Source organism: Monodon monoceros, unplaced genomic scaffold, assembly GCF_005190385.1.
Source record: "Monodon monoceros isolate NGI ecotype Baffin Bay Population unplaced genomic scaffold, NGI_Narwhal_1 Super_Scaffold_21, whole genome shotgun sequence".
In the NCBI taxonomy this organism is placed as follows: domain Eukaryota; kingdom Metazoa; phylum Chordata; class Mammalia; order Artiodactyla; family Monodontidae; genus Monodon; species Monodon monoceros.
The window spans coordinates 31218125-31230361 of record NW_021703778.1 but is presented as its reverse complement, the minus strand read 5'-3'; the positions used below and the strand labels follow the sequence as shown (position 1 = coordinate 31230361).

Genomic DNA, 12237 nt, shown 5'->3' with positions numbered 1-12237 from the left:
GTGAGGTTCCTGAGCTGTGTCAGGGGGGGCCCCAGCCACTGAGGAGGCAGGAGGGCCTCCAGGAGGAGGTGATGCTGGGCTTGAATAGTGCTGGTCTGGCCAAAAGTCTGTGCCTGTTCCTCAGGCCGGAGTTCTTCCCTCCAGAGTTCCCACCTCCTCTTTGACCTGCGTGAGCTCTGTTTCCTGGGTCGTTTCTCCTGCAAAGGTCCCAGTGGGCAGGGAGGGATGTGGCCACAGATGGAGGACAGAAGAGGGAAGGCCGGTCACTTCCAGATTGCTTAAGCTAGCCCAGAGTGCTAAAAAGCCAAGGAGGAGATCGTGCGGTGGATGGGGGTGGTGTCAGGTTGAGGGGGAGGACGTGTGTGTCCCTCCACGGTCACAGAGGGGGCACATCGGGAGAACGTTCTAGAAACAGGACTACAAATGAGACAGAATTTCCCCCGTCACTACCTGGTGCAGGAGTGTGGAGAGTTTGCACGGAGCCGGGGAGAGTCACAGGACATCTCCGTCCCCTCTGGGTTAGGGCGCACTTGCTGCTGTAACGGATGTTCCGCGGATCTCAGCGGACTGAGAGCTGATCTGTTGTTTGGGTCACAGTCCAGCGTGGGAGGGGGCTTCACGCCACAGGGTCGCTCAGGGGCCCAGGCTCACCCTCCCCCAGGGCGCTCTTTGTCTGACTGGCAGCGGCGGGGAGACGGGGGCGTAGATGTGGCTCTTGCCATTTCTGTCTACATCCATCTGGCCAGACAGGGCTCAGTCACATGCCCCACAAACACAGGGCTGGCCGGGAAGGTGGTCCAGCTGGTGCCCAAGACGAAGAAGGAAAGGGTGTGGGTGCATCTGAAGCTGACATTGGCCGTACCTTCCCAGCTGTGTGACACTGGGCAAGTCACTGAAGCTTTCTGGGCAGGTTGAGAAAATCCATGAAGTACCGAGACCTCCAAGGAGGGCCCACTGGGCCCAAACTCTGCAGAGAAGAAAGGCCCCTTGGCACCATACCCAAGCACGGGGGCCCAGCCAGGCTGTCTGTACCCCCTGAGAATTTCTTTCCGGAACATGGCATCTGCCCCGGGAGTTGGCCAGTCGGTGGTCCAGCTAGCGCCACCCTGCCCGGCTGCTCTGCACACACATGTGTCCGGGGCCATGCAGGAGGTTGCCCAGGGTCCCTGCCTGCAGCTTCTATGCGCACCGTGTGGATGGGCCTGGGAGCAGCTGGGCGGGCCTTAGACCTGCCCCTGACACCCTGAGCCACCATGCAGGGCCTGCCTGGGTGCCGTCCAGGACCTCTCTCCCTGGGGTGGGGGCAGGTGGGTGGTAGGGAGGACTGTCAGTGACCGGCAGCCCCTGAGACGGCCCTGCTTGTGTGACCCTGAGGGCTGCCTCTGCCCTGCTGGGCAGCCTTGTGGGGCCCAGGCTGTCCCTCTTGCATGGCCCCGGGGAGCTCGCCATCTAGGTGGGCCTGGTTCATGGTCTTTGTAAGATGCAGCCCCTGTCCTGCTGCGAGCCTTGCAGGGGGATGGCGTGATGCATCAGGGCCGGCTTTCCCCTCAAGGCCAGGCTCCTGGGGTGTGGCCAAGGGCTTTGCCTGTTCTTGGGGCCTGATGTGCCCCCACCACCACCAAAAAGCAAAATCCTTCCCCTGCAAATAATCCCTCCAGCCAGTTCATTTTAATCCTCACTACAGCCTAATAAGGAGCATGGGGACTGGTCAGGAAGCTGGGGTACAGAGAGGTTTAGTAACTTGCCCTGGGTCACACAGCTGGGGAGGCCGTAGGGACCGAGGTGGGGAAGGGGGACGAGGAGACACAAGAAGGGGTGCTCTGCCTAGAATTTTGTGGGGGCTGAATTGAAGCGAGCGGGAGAGGAAGGGGAGGCAGTGGAGAGGACAGGTGTGGGGTGGCCTGGCCCTGAGCCTTCCCTCTCAGAGATGGGGGAGGGGAGGCTGGCGGGGGTGCATCCCTGGGGAGTTACAGGAGGGGTCTCTGCGGCGGGGGTGTGCAGGGATGTTCCCAGGTTGGTATGAGTGGCTGGGAGGCTGAGGCCAGGGGGGCTTCCCAGAAGGTTTGGGGGTGTCGGGCTCAGGGTCACAGCAGATCTGGGGTCTGGAACTGGGGAAGTATTACCCCCTGATTCTGAAGGCAGCGTTGCCAGGCTGCCCTTCCTGGGTCACAGGTGTGCACACAGGGGTCCTGGTGCCGCCCACTGCTTGGTGCCTCTGCTGCTGGTCCAGGGTCCGAATCCCACAGTGTGTGCGCTTGGGGCCAGCTGTGGACGAGGAGCTGCGTGGCCCCCAGCGCCACCCACCCACCAGCTGGCATCCTGCCTCTGTGAATGGGGGTGCGCGTGCTAGGGGCCAGGAGGCAGGGGCCGTGGTGGCTCCCGGGGGCTTCCCCGCCCTGAGAGCACCCAGGAGGCAGTGGCTGGAAAGCAGGTGGTGGAATGCCAGGCCGGAGGTGGTGTTTGTCAGCCCCAATGCAAACCCGCTGCTGTTTTCTGCCTGATGCCTCCAGAAACGTTGCCTGTGGCAGGTGCCTGTTTAAATGTCTGGGGTGAGCAGTTAGGTGAAGTATGTCCCAGCGCTGGGGCGTCAGGTACGTCTGGGTGTTGTCAGGTGAGAGGTGAGGGGGAGGGGCCCTCTGCATGGCTGTCAGTGTGCACACACCGGTGCGTGTGCGTGCGTGTGTGTGTGCGTGCGTGCGCGCACTCGGGTGTGTGTGTTTGGGGGCTGCCAGCCTGAGCACTGGCCCCGAGGATGTCAGTGTAGCTTGTGTTTTCTTTAAAGCAAGAGGCCCTGTGGCTGAGAAGCTGGATTACCTTGTGAAATCTGCCCCTCTTTCCCCCTTTTCTTTTGGCCCCGATTCTCTCCTAGAACTTCTGCTTTTCCTGGGGTTTTTTTTTTTCAATTGTGGTAAAATACGATTAACGTGAAATTTACCATCTCAACCATTTTCCAGTGTGCGGTTTAGCAGTGTTAAGAACGTTGACATTGTTGTAGAACCAATCTCGAGAACTGTTCCCAACAGCAAAACTGAAAGTCTGTTCCCGCGAACACTGACTCCCCACCTCCCGCTCCCCCAGCTCCCGGTGACCAGCGTGCTACTTCCCGTCCCTGTGAAGTTGAATATGACATACTTAGGTACCTTATATGAGTAGAATCATACGGTTTTTGTCCATCTGTGACTGGCCTGTTTCACTCAGCAAAATGTCTTCAAGGTTCATCCACGTCGTAGCATGTGTAGCAGGATTTTCTTCCTTTTTAAGGCTGAATCGTGTTCCATTGTGTGGAAACGTCCCATTTTGGTTGTCCATTCCTCCACTGATGGACACTTGGGTTGCTTCTATCTCTTGGTTACTGTGGACCGAGCTGCCGTGAACATGGGTGTGCAGGACTTCTGGTTCTCCAGTCTCTAGTTCCATTGCTGCAAGACTTGTAGGCCTGCTGGGGCATCTCTCTGGGGTGTCTGTCTGTCAGTTCTAGGAACCGGGAAAGGCCACCATCTGGCCAGCTCTTCCTGCAAACCTGGGGCTTCCCTCTAGAGCCCGTGTCTGTGCGTTGGTCTGGTTAGGGAGGGCATCCCCTGTCCCCATGCACAGATGAGGACGCAGGAACAGGTAGCTGAAGGGACCTGCCCCAGGCTCCCCTCTGGGCAGTGGCGGGGCAGGCGTTGGCCTGCACGGCTGTCGTGGGGAGCTTGCCCTCTGCCCGTGTCAGATGCTGGAGTGTGTGGTCGGCGTCAGTGGGCGAGCGCACGCGTGGACCTGAGCCATCTGTGAGCTGTGCAGGGGCTGTCCTGTTTGCATCTAGGGTCCTGGGTGTCAATAACCAAGTCACAGAAGTGCCTACAAGGCCCTGTCGTGGCCGGCCAGCCGCCTTTCCTCCCACTGGGACTGCAGGGCCTGCAGAGCCCACGGATCACGTGGGTCCCGCAGATAAGTTCCCTGCGTCCCTGGAAAAGTCTGCTGACCCCCGAGTTAGTCCTGCACAAGTGCTTTTCCCATTTTCAGCTTCATTACGCCCAAAGTACAAGGCATTCGTTTGCAGACAGGCCCCAACTGAGCCAGTTAACGCTCCTTCTAAATGGACCCCTCCTCTCTGTTCCCACAACACCATGGAAGAGATCAGGATGTCCGCAGCTGGGAGACACCAGCGTTCCTCCTGAGAGGTGCACCCTGAGAAATTAGAGCAGCCCAAGGCCCTGGGTTTTGGGGGCACGCCTCGTTTCGGAAGGCCTGCTGCCCGCACGCGTGTGTACGTGCACGTGTGTTTGTGTGTGCATGTGTACAGGCGTGTGCCCACATGGCTCTCTCCTCAGCACTTTCTGCTCCCCTCCTGCCCCCTCTGCCAGCCTAGCCCCCCAGGTTCCAGCCGAGGTCCCCTGCCAGGGTCTGAGTCCATCGTCCTGGCAACCCCCTCTTAAGGTGCAAAGCTATTTTCTCCCTCTCCCTGTCCCCTTCCCCTCTTTACCTTCTGTCCCCAAATCTCCACCACAAGGGAAGACGCTACCGCTAGGGACTTAGGGAAACAGCGCCTGCTACGGGGTGTCCCAGCTCCCATCAGGAGCACCTGGGCCCTGCCTGACACCTGCCAGGTCTTCCTGAAGCCTGGATCTTCGAAGAGCCAGTTACACTGGGCACAAAATGCCCTTAAATCATCTGGGTGGGGGGCGGAGGGGATAAAAGTTAATCCTTAATACTGACAGGTAAGCAGAGCCTTCATAGCACAGGATGGGTGCTCCCCTTACTGGAAAATGGGTGGTGGGGTCAGCCTGCTTCTCTTTCTCCACCCTGAGTCCGGTCTGGCCCAGGTACTGCTGTAGGAGTGGCCTTGGGCTGTGACATCAGCCTGCATCTGTGTCTCCTTCTACAAGAGAGGGGTCCTGAGGGCTGGGAGGGACCTCGAGGGCTTCAGGCACCGCACTGGGATTTACACACACCTACACACAAAGTGGATCTGGAAAGACCACAAAACAGATGACAGGTGGGAGTCCTGCAGGGGTGCCAGGGCCAGCCTGGGGTCAGTGGCCTTTCAGCCTATCTCAGCCTTCAAAAGATGCCAGGCCAGTGCCGAGGGGGAGGGCACGGGCAGCTGGGCTGGAGGGGTCCTGTCTGGGGGTGGAGAGTCAGCCCCTAGCCAGTGGAGCAGCCTGGCCAGGGCTGGGATGGGAAGGGGCTATGACCCAGGTAGGGGCCCCAGGCGGCGTTCATCACAGGGCGTGGAGGAGGCCTCGCAGCATTGAGCCTCGCGGTGGGAAGGGAAGAACACCAAGTCTGGGGGAGGCTGGCCGTCCTGCCTGCACCTGCGCCTCCTGCAGGCAGGCCGACCTTGACCTTGTAGGATGCTGACCAGAATCATATGAGGACCCCTCGAAAGCCCTAAAATCTCCTGGTGGCATTTTTGGGTTGAGGAAACCGTACAGACCAAGGCCTCCGTGGGTACAACGAGGCTGTCAGGTGATGCGGGGTGTCCCCTGGGCACTCGGGGGACAGGGTCCCACCAGCCTGGGCCTCTCCTCCCACCAGACTCTGCGCTCGGCCTTCCTCATCCTCAAATACGTCTGGTACAGGGCAGCCTTCAGGCAGGACGGCTGGGATACTGCTGCAAGGGGCCCAGGGTAGAGGTGCCTGGCGGAGGTGGACAGGGGAGACCTCCAGTGCGGGTGTGGTTGTTCTCGGGCAGCCTTGGCCCCAGGGACGCTGCCGTCTGCCCTCGGCTGGGGGTGGATGAGGGGCCTGGCGCCCTGCCTGTTACCTCCCGCCCCAGCCTCTCTTGCTGCAGTGCTTTCATCCCACCCCCCCCCCGTGGCCCCCCCCGGGCCCCCGGGGCCCCCCCGGGGCCGCCCCCCCCCCCCCCCCCGCTCTCCATGGGCCCTGGGGCTGCTCGCTCTCCCTGCTGTCTGCATGGACCCACCTTCTGACACCCAGTGTTTAGTGGATCTCACACACATGGGGGCTGCACCATCTCTTTCCACTTGTCGGCTGGTGAAATCACCACCTCCCCGTGACGGGGGAGCAGTGACCGTCTTCACTGGAAAGAGGAGCAGAGTGGCTGCTGGCGGATCTGCCAGAACCGGCTTTACCTGCACACCTCCCGGCCTCCTCACCCCTGACCAGGAACAGAGGCTCCGGGTGGCTGGGGCGGGCGGGGGTGGGGGACGGGTCTCCCACAGCCATTTTCAAACGCATTCCAAACCGTAACCTCCCAGTTGGTGAGTCGGCAGATGGCATGTAGGAGCGTCTGCCCTGGGGCTTCATCCTGCGTGTGATTAATTCTCCTCCCCGTCTTTGGGGGCTGGAGGCGACTGGCGAGCGTGACGGGGACCCTGTGCTGACCCGACCACCCCCCGCCCCCGTGTCGCTTAGATCTGCAGCCTCATGCGTGGGGGCATCGCGGAGCGGGGCGGCGTCCGCGTGGGCCACCGCATCATCGAGATCAACGGGCAGAGTGTGGTGGCCACGGCCCACGAGAAGATCGTCCAGGCGCTGTCCAACTCGGTGGGAGAGGTGAGAGGTCACTGCCCGAAGCCAGAACCGGGCTCTCGGAGTCCAGATGTTTCCATGGCCGACATGTAATCCCCCAGGGCGTGTATAAGGTGCTGGGGAAGCACCCCAGAGCAAAGCCTCCCTTCTTGGCAGAGCCTGTCCCTGCGGGGACTTGGGCACATCTGCTGGCTGGCGTGCTCCCACCCGGACCTTCGTGAGCCTCCTCCAGGGGCTGCATCAGCTGAGCACGGCTGTGTCTCCCACGGGGGAGCCTTCTGCAGGCGGGGTCTGGCATCCCCTCCTCACCCCGGGTAACTGTGGCTGATGGGATGGGGGTGGGCATTCGCAGGCCGGCCCTGCTGTGCTCCCCTCTCCCACTCCGCTGGCTGTACCCCGCCTCCTTTTCTGCTTCTTTCTGGCATCAGTGCGATGCCATGCCAGCGTGAGGGTGGACGGGGTACAGAGCGGGGAGCTCAGGAAGGAGCAGGATACCTCAGCGGGGGACGTAAGATGCTGGGAGTGGGGGTACCAGCCCAGTGCTGGGAAGGAGGCCTCCCCGGTGCGGGGGTGGGTGTGTGTAGGTGTGTAGGAAGCGGGGAGTCAGGGTGAATGGGTATCTCCCTGGATGAAGCCTGGGTGACAGCAGCGCAGAAGGGGTAGACCAGCGCTGAGTGGCAGGTGACACGGGACGGCTGTGAAGGCAGGTGCTGGGCGGGGAGTTTAGGTTTGATTCTGAGGGCGGTGGGGACCCAGGGGCTGTGTGGGGAGAGGGCACGGCTTCCTCTTTGGAGGCTGGTGGGGGGAGCGTGATGCTGTTCCCTGAGGGGCCTTCAGATCATGTCCGGTCAGGACACCTTTCCTGGGGCCACGTTGACCCACTCAGTATTTTGTGAAAGTCCCAAGGCCGGGGGAGGAGGCCTGTTTCCCTGCATGGGTGGTGGCAGACAGCAGCTCTCAGGAAGGAGGAGGCCAGGTAGGCACCGTTAGCCTTCTCTTACAAATGGCTTCAAAGAAAGGAAAATCCAATTGTCCTAAGTAGACGCCTCGGGACTGGGGCCATCAGTCGGGCGGGGGAGCTGGGCTGGGAGCGGGAGAAATGCGTCCGACTGTCTGGACCTGAGGTGAATGGGTATCAATCAGGCTGGACCTCAGGCCCAGGGTGTTGGAAGCCGGTCCTGGCTGGTCCTGAGACATGAGCTTGTCTGCCTGTGTTTTCCATCATCCCTGAGGACATTTGGAAAATGAGTCACCGATCACTAGACCTGGCGTTTTGCTGGGCCTTGGGGGTGGGTTTCAGATTGAGGAACTAGAATGAATCTGCTGATGGGAAAAGCCATCGCAGGCTGACGAAGGAGCAAACATCTAGGTGGATCAGAGAGACCCTGGTGTTGGGGGCCGGGGGGGAGCCTGGGTGACAAGAAAACGCTTCGGCCAGACTGGCCATCTGGGTTGGTCAGATAAGGCCTGAGAACGGCTTGCCCGAGGAAGGGCAGGCCTGGGGGGGTTGGCTGCACGCCCCTGGGGGTGGCTGCACCTGCGGCCGCCTCTCCCTGGGCGCTGGAGGTCTGCCAGCCCACCCCCTAGAGCCACGGTCACCCACAGGGGCCTGAGCACGGCCGGGTCCCGGGCTAGCCTGCGGAGCAGACTGCTTAAAGGAAGCAGAAGCAGAGCCCGGGGCCCAGGCGGGATTTAGGGTATGTGCCCCCCACGGCTGGCCTCTCCGGGCAGCCGTCTCTGTGCCTTGCTGGCATACCCAGCCTCTGTGGTGCCAGGGACTGAGGTCAGGCCCCAAAGGCTCATTTGCTAACTGACCCCCAGGGGCCGGGGGGCTCCAGGCCTCCGCCCGCCGCACACGCACTTTGTGTGTGAGCCTCTGGGTCTCACGCCGAGGCAAAGCTTGCCCCTTGCAGTTTCCAAGGAGGCCTGGGCGCCCCAGCTTGCCTTCAGCTCGGTGCACAGTCAAAAGTCCAACTTTTTATGCACCTGGTGTCAGCTTGAGCTGAAGGGAAAACAGCCCTTGACCGCGTGTAAAACCCTCTAAAGACCTGGACGGGGCGCCCAGGTCACAGTCTGCGCACAGTCAAAAGTCCAACTTTTTATGCACCTGGTGTCACCTTGAGCTGAAGGGAAAACAGCCCTTGACCGCGTGTAAAACCCTCTAAAGACCTGGACGGGGCACCCAGGTCACAGTCTGCACAGTCAGGGTATGCTTTCTAAGCCGCCATCGGGGTGGTGACCACGGTGTCGACTTGAAAAAATGCACAACGTGAGAGTTGTGAGTTGTTTTATTTGGGGCAAAATGAGGACTGTAGCCCAGGAGACAGCATTTCATATAGCTCTGGTAAACTGCTCCAAAGAGGTAGGGGGAAGGTCAGTATGCATGTGATTTTGGTGAAGGGGGAGGACATGCAATGGAGCACATATTTTTTGCAGGAGGTTCTGCAAGTCTCCTGAGGGTTACAGCTAGTCATGAGCAGCAGACGTCACCAGGAAGGATCTCGGTGTTTTTCTAGATATGAGGAGATGCAAGAATTGGGCTCATAAAATTGGCTCCTGAAAATATCTATCTGAAGACCTGTTCTCCCAGTTTTCCCCAGAGCACAGAGGGCCTCATTCCTGATCTCCACCTGAACTCCTTTCAGGGGGTGTTGAAGGTCAGCAACTGCAGCGGCTCCTGCTTGAATCCTTGTAGACGTAGATGGCAAGTGCCCACGCCAAGTGCCAATTTGTTGTTGACAGCCCACAGGTCATTCTTCCTCCCCTCTGGACGCTGGTACTTTACACAGGACACGCTCAGGGGACTTGGGCATCGCTGGTCTCGCATGGGGGGGACGGGGGCGGGAGGCGGAGGCAGGGAGGGCTGGGTCAGCCCCTCTCTCTCATTGGCAGATCCATATGAAGACCATGCCTGCCGCCATGTTCAGGCTCCTCACAGGCCAGGAGACCCCGTTGTACATCTAGGCTGCCCGCCTGCACCCCAAGGAGTGGGAGCCGGACCCAGGACCCGACCCCTGAACCCACAGCCCACCTGATGACACTGGCTCCTCCGAAGGGCGTGCCCTCACCACCCACTTTTTTTTTTTGGACCAAAAGGGGTCATTATCCAAGGAGAGTCACAGGAACCAGTCTTTGTAGAACAGTCACGTATTTTGCCACATTCTGAATTTTCTCATTGCGACGGACAAGGGTTTGTCTGTACGTCCGTGTGGTGTGGAGCCGTGGAGGGCGAACGTGGGTGCCCCCGGATGCGGCTGTGCGGGGAGCCCCTCGAGGACAGTGCGCTCCAGGGGGCAGCAGCGGTGTGCCCCGCCCTCAGCTGGGGCTCGGGTTCCTGTGGGGAGGGCACCCGACTGCCCTGATGGCTGAGTGTGGGCAGCCAGCTCTCAGGATGGGACTGGTCACTGAAGTTGGGGGACACGTGGTTGTATTTTCCGAGAAACGAGACATCCCTGAGTTACATAAATGGTGATATCCACAACCTCAAAACTCCATGCCCATTTAGACAACATCACCATTTTGACTTTTGACAACAAACTGCTCTTCAGACGTTAGGATTTTCCGACGACCCGTGACCATGTCTGCTGCCCGTGCCCGCCTGTCCGCTGGCCGCTGGCCCCTGGACGCCCCCCGGCAGCCTCCCACACAGGCCGGCGGCCTCATTACAATCTCTGTCTACACACACGCATCCACACGTGAGCTCCCCCTCGGAAACCAGCCCCTCCCCGGACGCCTGGAGCCTGCTGTCCCCGGGGGCCTGCGCGTCCGGGTGCCGTCACCATGAGCAGTGTTCCAGCGCGTGTAGGTCAAGTGCAACATAGTCTAGATCCGCCCCGCAGAGCTCAGTGTTCACGATGTCATTTTGTCCGGAAGTCTCTCTCTTTGGCCCAGGCCTTGAAGAATACACTGTGACTTAAGAAGCCTTACCATGCAGTAACTAAGCTCTAGGACCACTGGATGAGGGTGACCTGTGTGTTGCATGCAGCTGACCTTGGGAAGACTCGCTAATACCACTAATAAACCTGAGGTCATGATGGAAAGCTGTCCGTGTGGCTGGTTTGTTGACGGAGAAGTGGCCGCCCAGCTTTCCTCTAACTCCGCCCCTCACAGCCCGGCTCCGGGTGGGGGGGGCCTCCCTGCCAGGTCTGAGGGCTCCAGGCACCATCCCCGCAGGAGACAAGCTCCTGACTAATTGGATGAGGGAGAGTGGGAGGCTCGGGCTTCTCCTGGTTCAGATGGGAATCATCTCTGGGAGAGGTGTGTGCGTGTACAGAGCAGAAAGCGGCCCACCTACAGCCTGGCTCCTTCCCTGGGTCCGCCCTGCAGCCTGTCTCACCTGATAGCAGGACTTGGCAGTGCTCCCATCACTGACTGCGTTCTGCGGTCACCGTCCTGGTCCCGGTGTCCCCTGGCATGGGGAGCTGGGGTGAGCATGGGCTCTGGTCAGAAGCCCTGGGTGGTGTTCCAGCATGTTATCAAGGGACACTGGGCAAGCCGGGCCCCTTCTCTGGCCGGGATCTTAGTTCCATGCTGTGAGCCACTAGGCAGGGATGGCCCACACCCTGGGGTGAGAGCTGGAGGGAAGGGGCCTCGGCTCAAGGGGGCCCAGGGGTATGGCCCTGCAGCGCCCAGAATGAGGCAGGTGAATGGGCTCCGGAGAGGAAACCCATGGCTAGCAGATGACGGGGAGCAGGTGTCCCTTCATGTGCTACACATTTTTTAAAAAAAAAAGAGCTTTAAGCCAAGGGCCTGCATTCCTCCCAGAAGCTGGGGGACATGTCCCACAGAGGGACAGCTGTGGGCCGGGCGCCTGCCCTCTCCCCTCACACCCCCAGGGTCTGTCTCCAGAAGGATGTTAGGAAACACAGTCAGGTGCCGGGGTGGGTCGTGCTCCGTGGTCGGTCGTCCGGCCTGAGCCCTCGCTTGGCACCTGGTCACCAGCAGTACACACGGCTCTCGGCATCTGTCCCGATCAGACCTCAGAGACACAGAGGCCAGAAATAGTTTTTATTAAAACACTGATCATTATGAAAACACCTTGAGGTACATTAAATAAATACAGCCTGCCAGTTGTACAAACAGGCTCGAAAACAATTTCCTATAAATTCTGCCTTAATAGCAGCATCTGTGGATCAATACAGCCGCGGGGGAGAAAACATCCATTCGAAATAAGCTTTCTTTTATGTGGTTTGTTACACGCATTCAATTTGTATCATTGTCACCAGCTGAAGAAGCCCTTAAGTGCTTGTGAAGGATAAGCGCCCCCCTGTTTGCCATAGAGTAGGGGTCTGGAGTTCCTCCAGCCCAGCATCCTTGTGGTCCCTGGGTGGGGGTCTAATGGCAGTGCCAGACAGGCACTGGCCCTGTGCTGGCCGTCTTTTTGGTGGGGGAGGTCCAGGAGAGCACAGGCCCCGGGCCCTGTGCAGGGGGCATCCTGGGCCTTGGCTTCCAGCGCAGCCCGTGGGGACCTGCCTGCTGACGTGTTAACGAGAGCGGGGAGACCAGGGCCGAGCGGACGAGGACGCACCAGTGACGGGGGGACACTGCCTTTCCCCTTGGCTATGAGCCGACACAGCCTGGGGCTCAGGGCGCTCGATGCCGGGGCTGCTGGTTCCCAGGTGCCGCCGAGCAGAGTGGGGTTGAAGGTACCTGGGCTGGGGAGTCAGACCCCGGCCCGTTGCCAGGCACCTCTCTCTTCCCGGGACCTTTCCTGGGAGCCAGGTGCCTGGGCCCTGCAGGAGCCGACGTGGGCCCTCAGAA

At 60.2% G+C, this 12237-nt stretch overlaps 1 protein-coding gene across 1 annotated transcript in view; it reads left to right on the top strand.

The window, feature by feature from the left end:
- The window catches only part of APBA2 (amyloid beta precursor protein binding family A member 2), a 154172-nt gene extending 143661 nt beyond the window's left edge, over positions 1-10511 (top strand). Inside the window, exons 13-14 of the mRNA XM_029238011.1 lie at positions 6361-6501; positions 9370-10511. Of these exons, the coding sequence (XP_029093844.1) occupies positions 6361-6501; positions 9370-9441 (213 nt within the window). The 3' untranslated portion in view covers positions 9442-10511. The remainder of the gene's footprint in view (positions 1-6360; positions 6502-9369) is intronic.
- The last annotated feature ends 1726 nt before the right edge of the window (positions 10512-12237 follow it).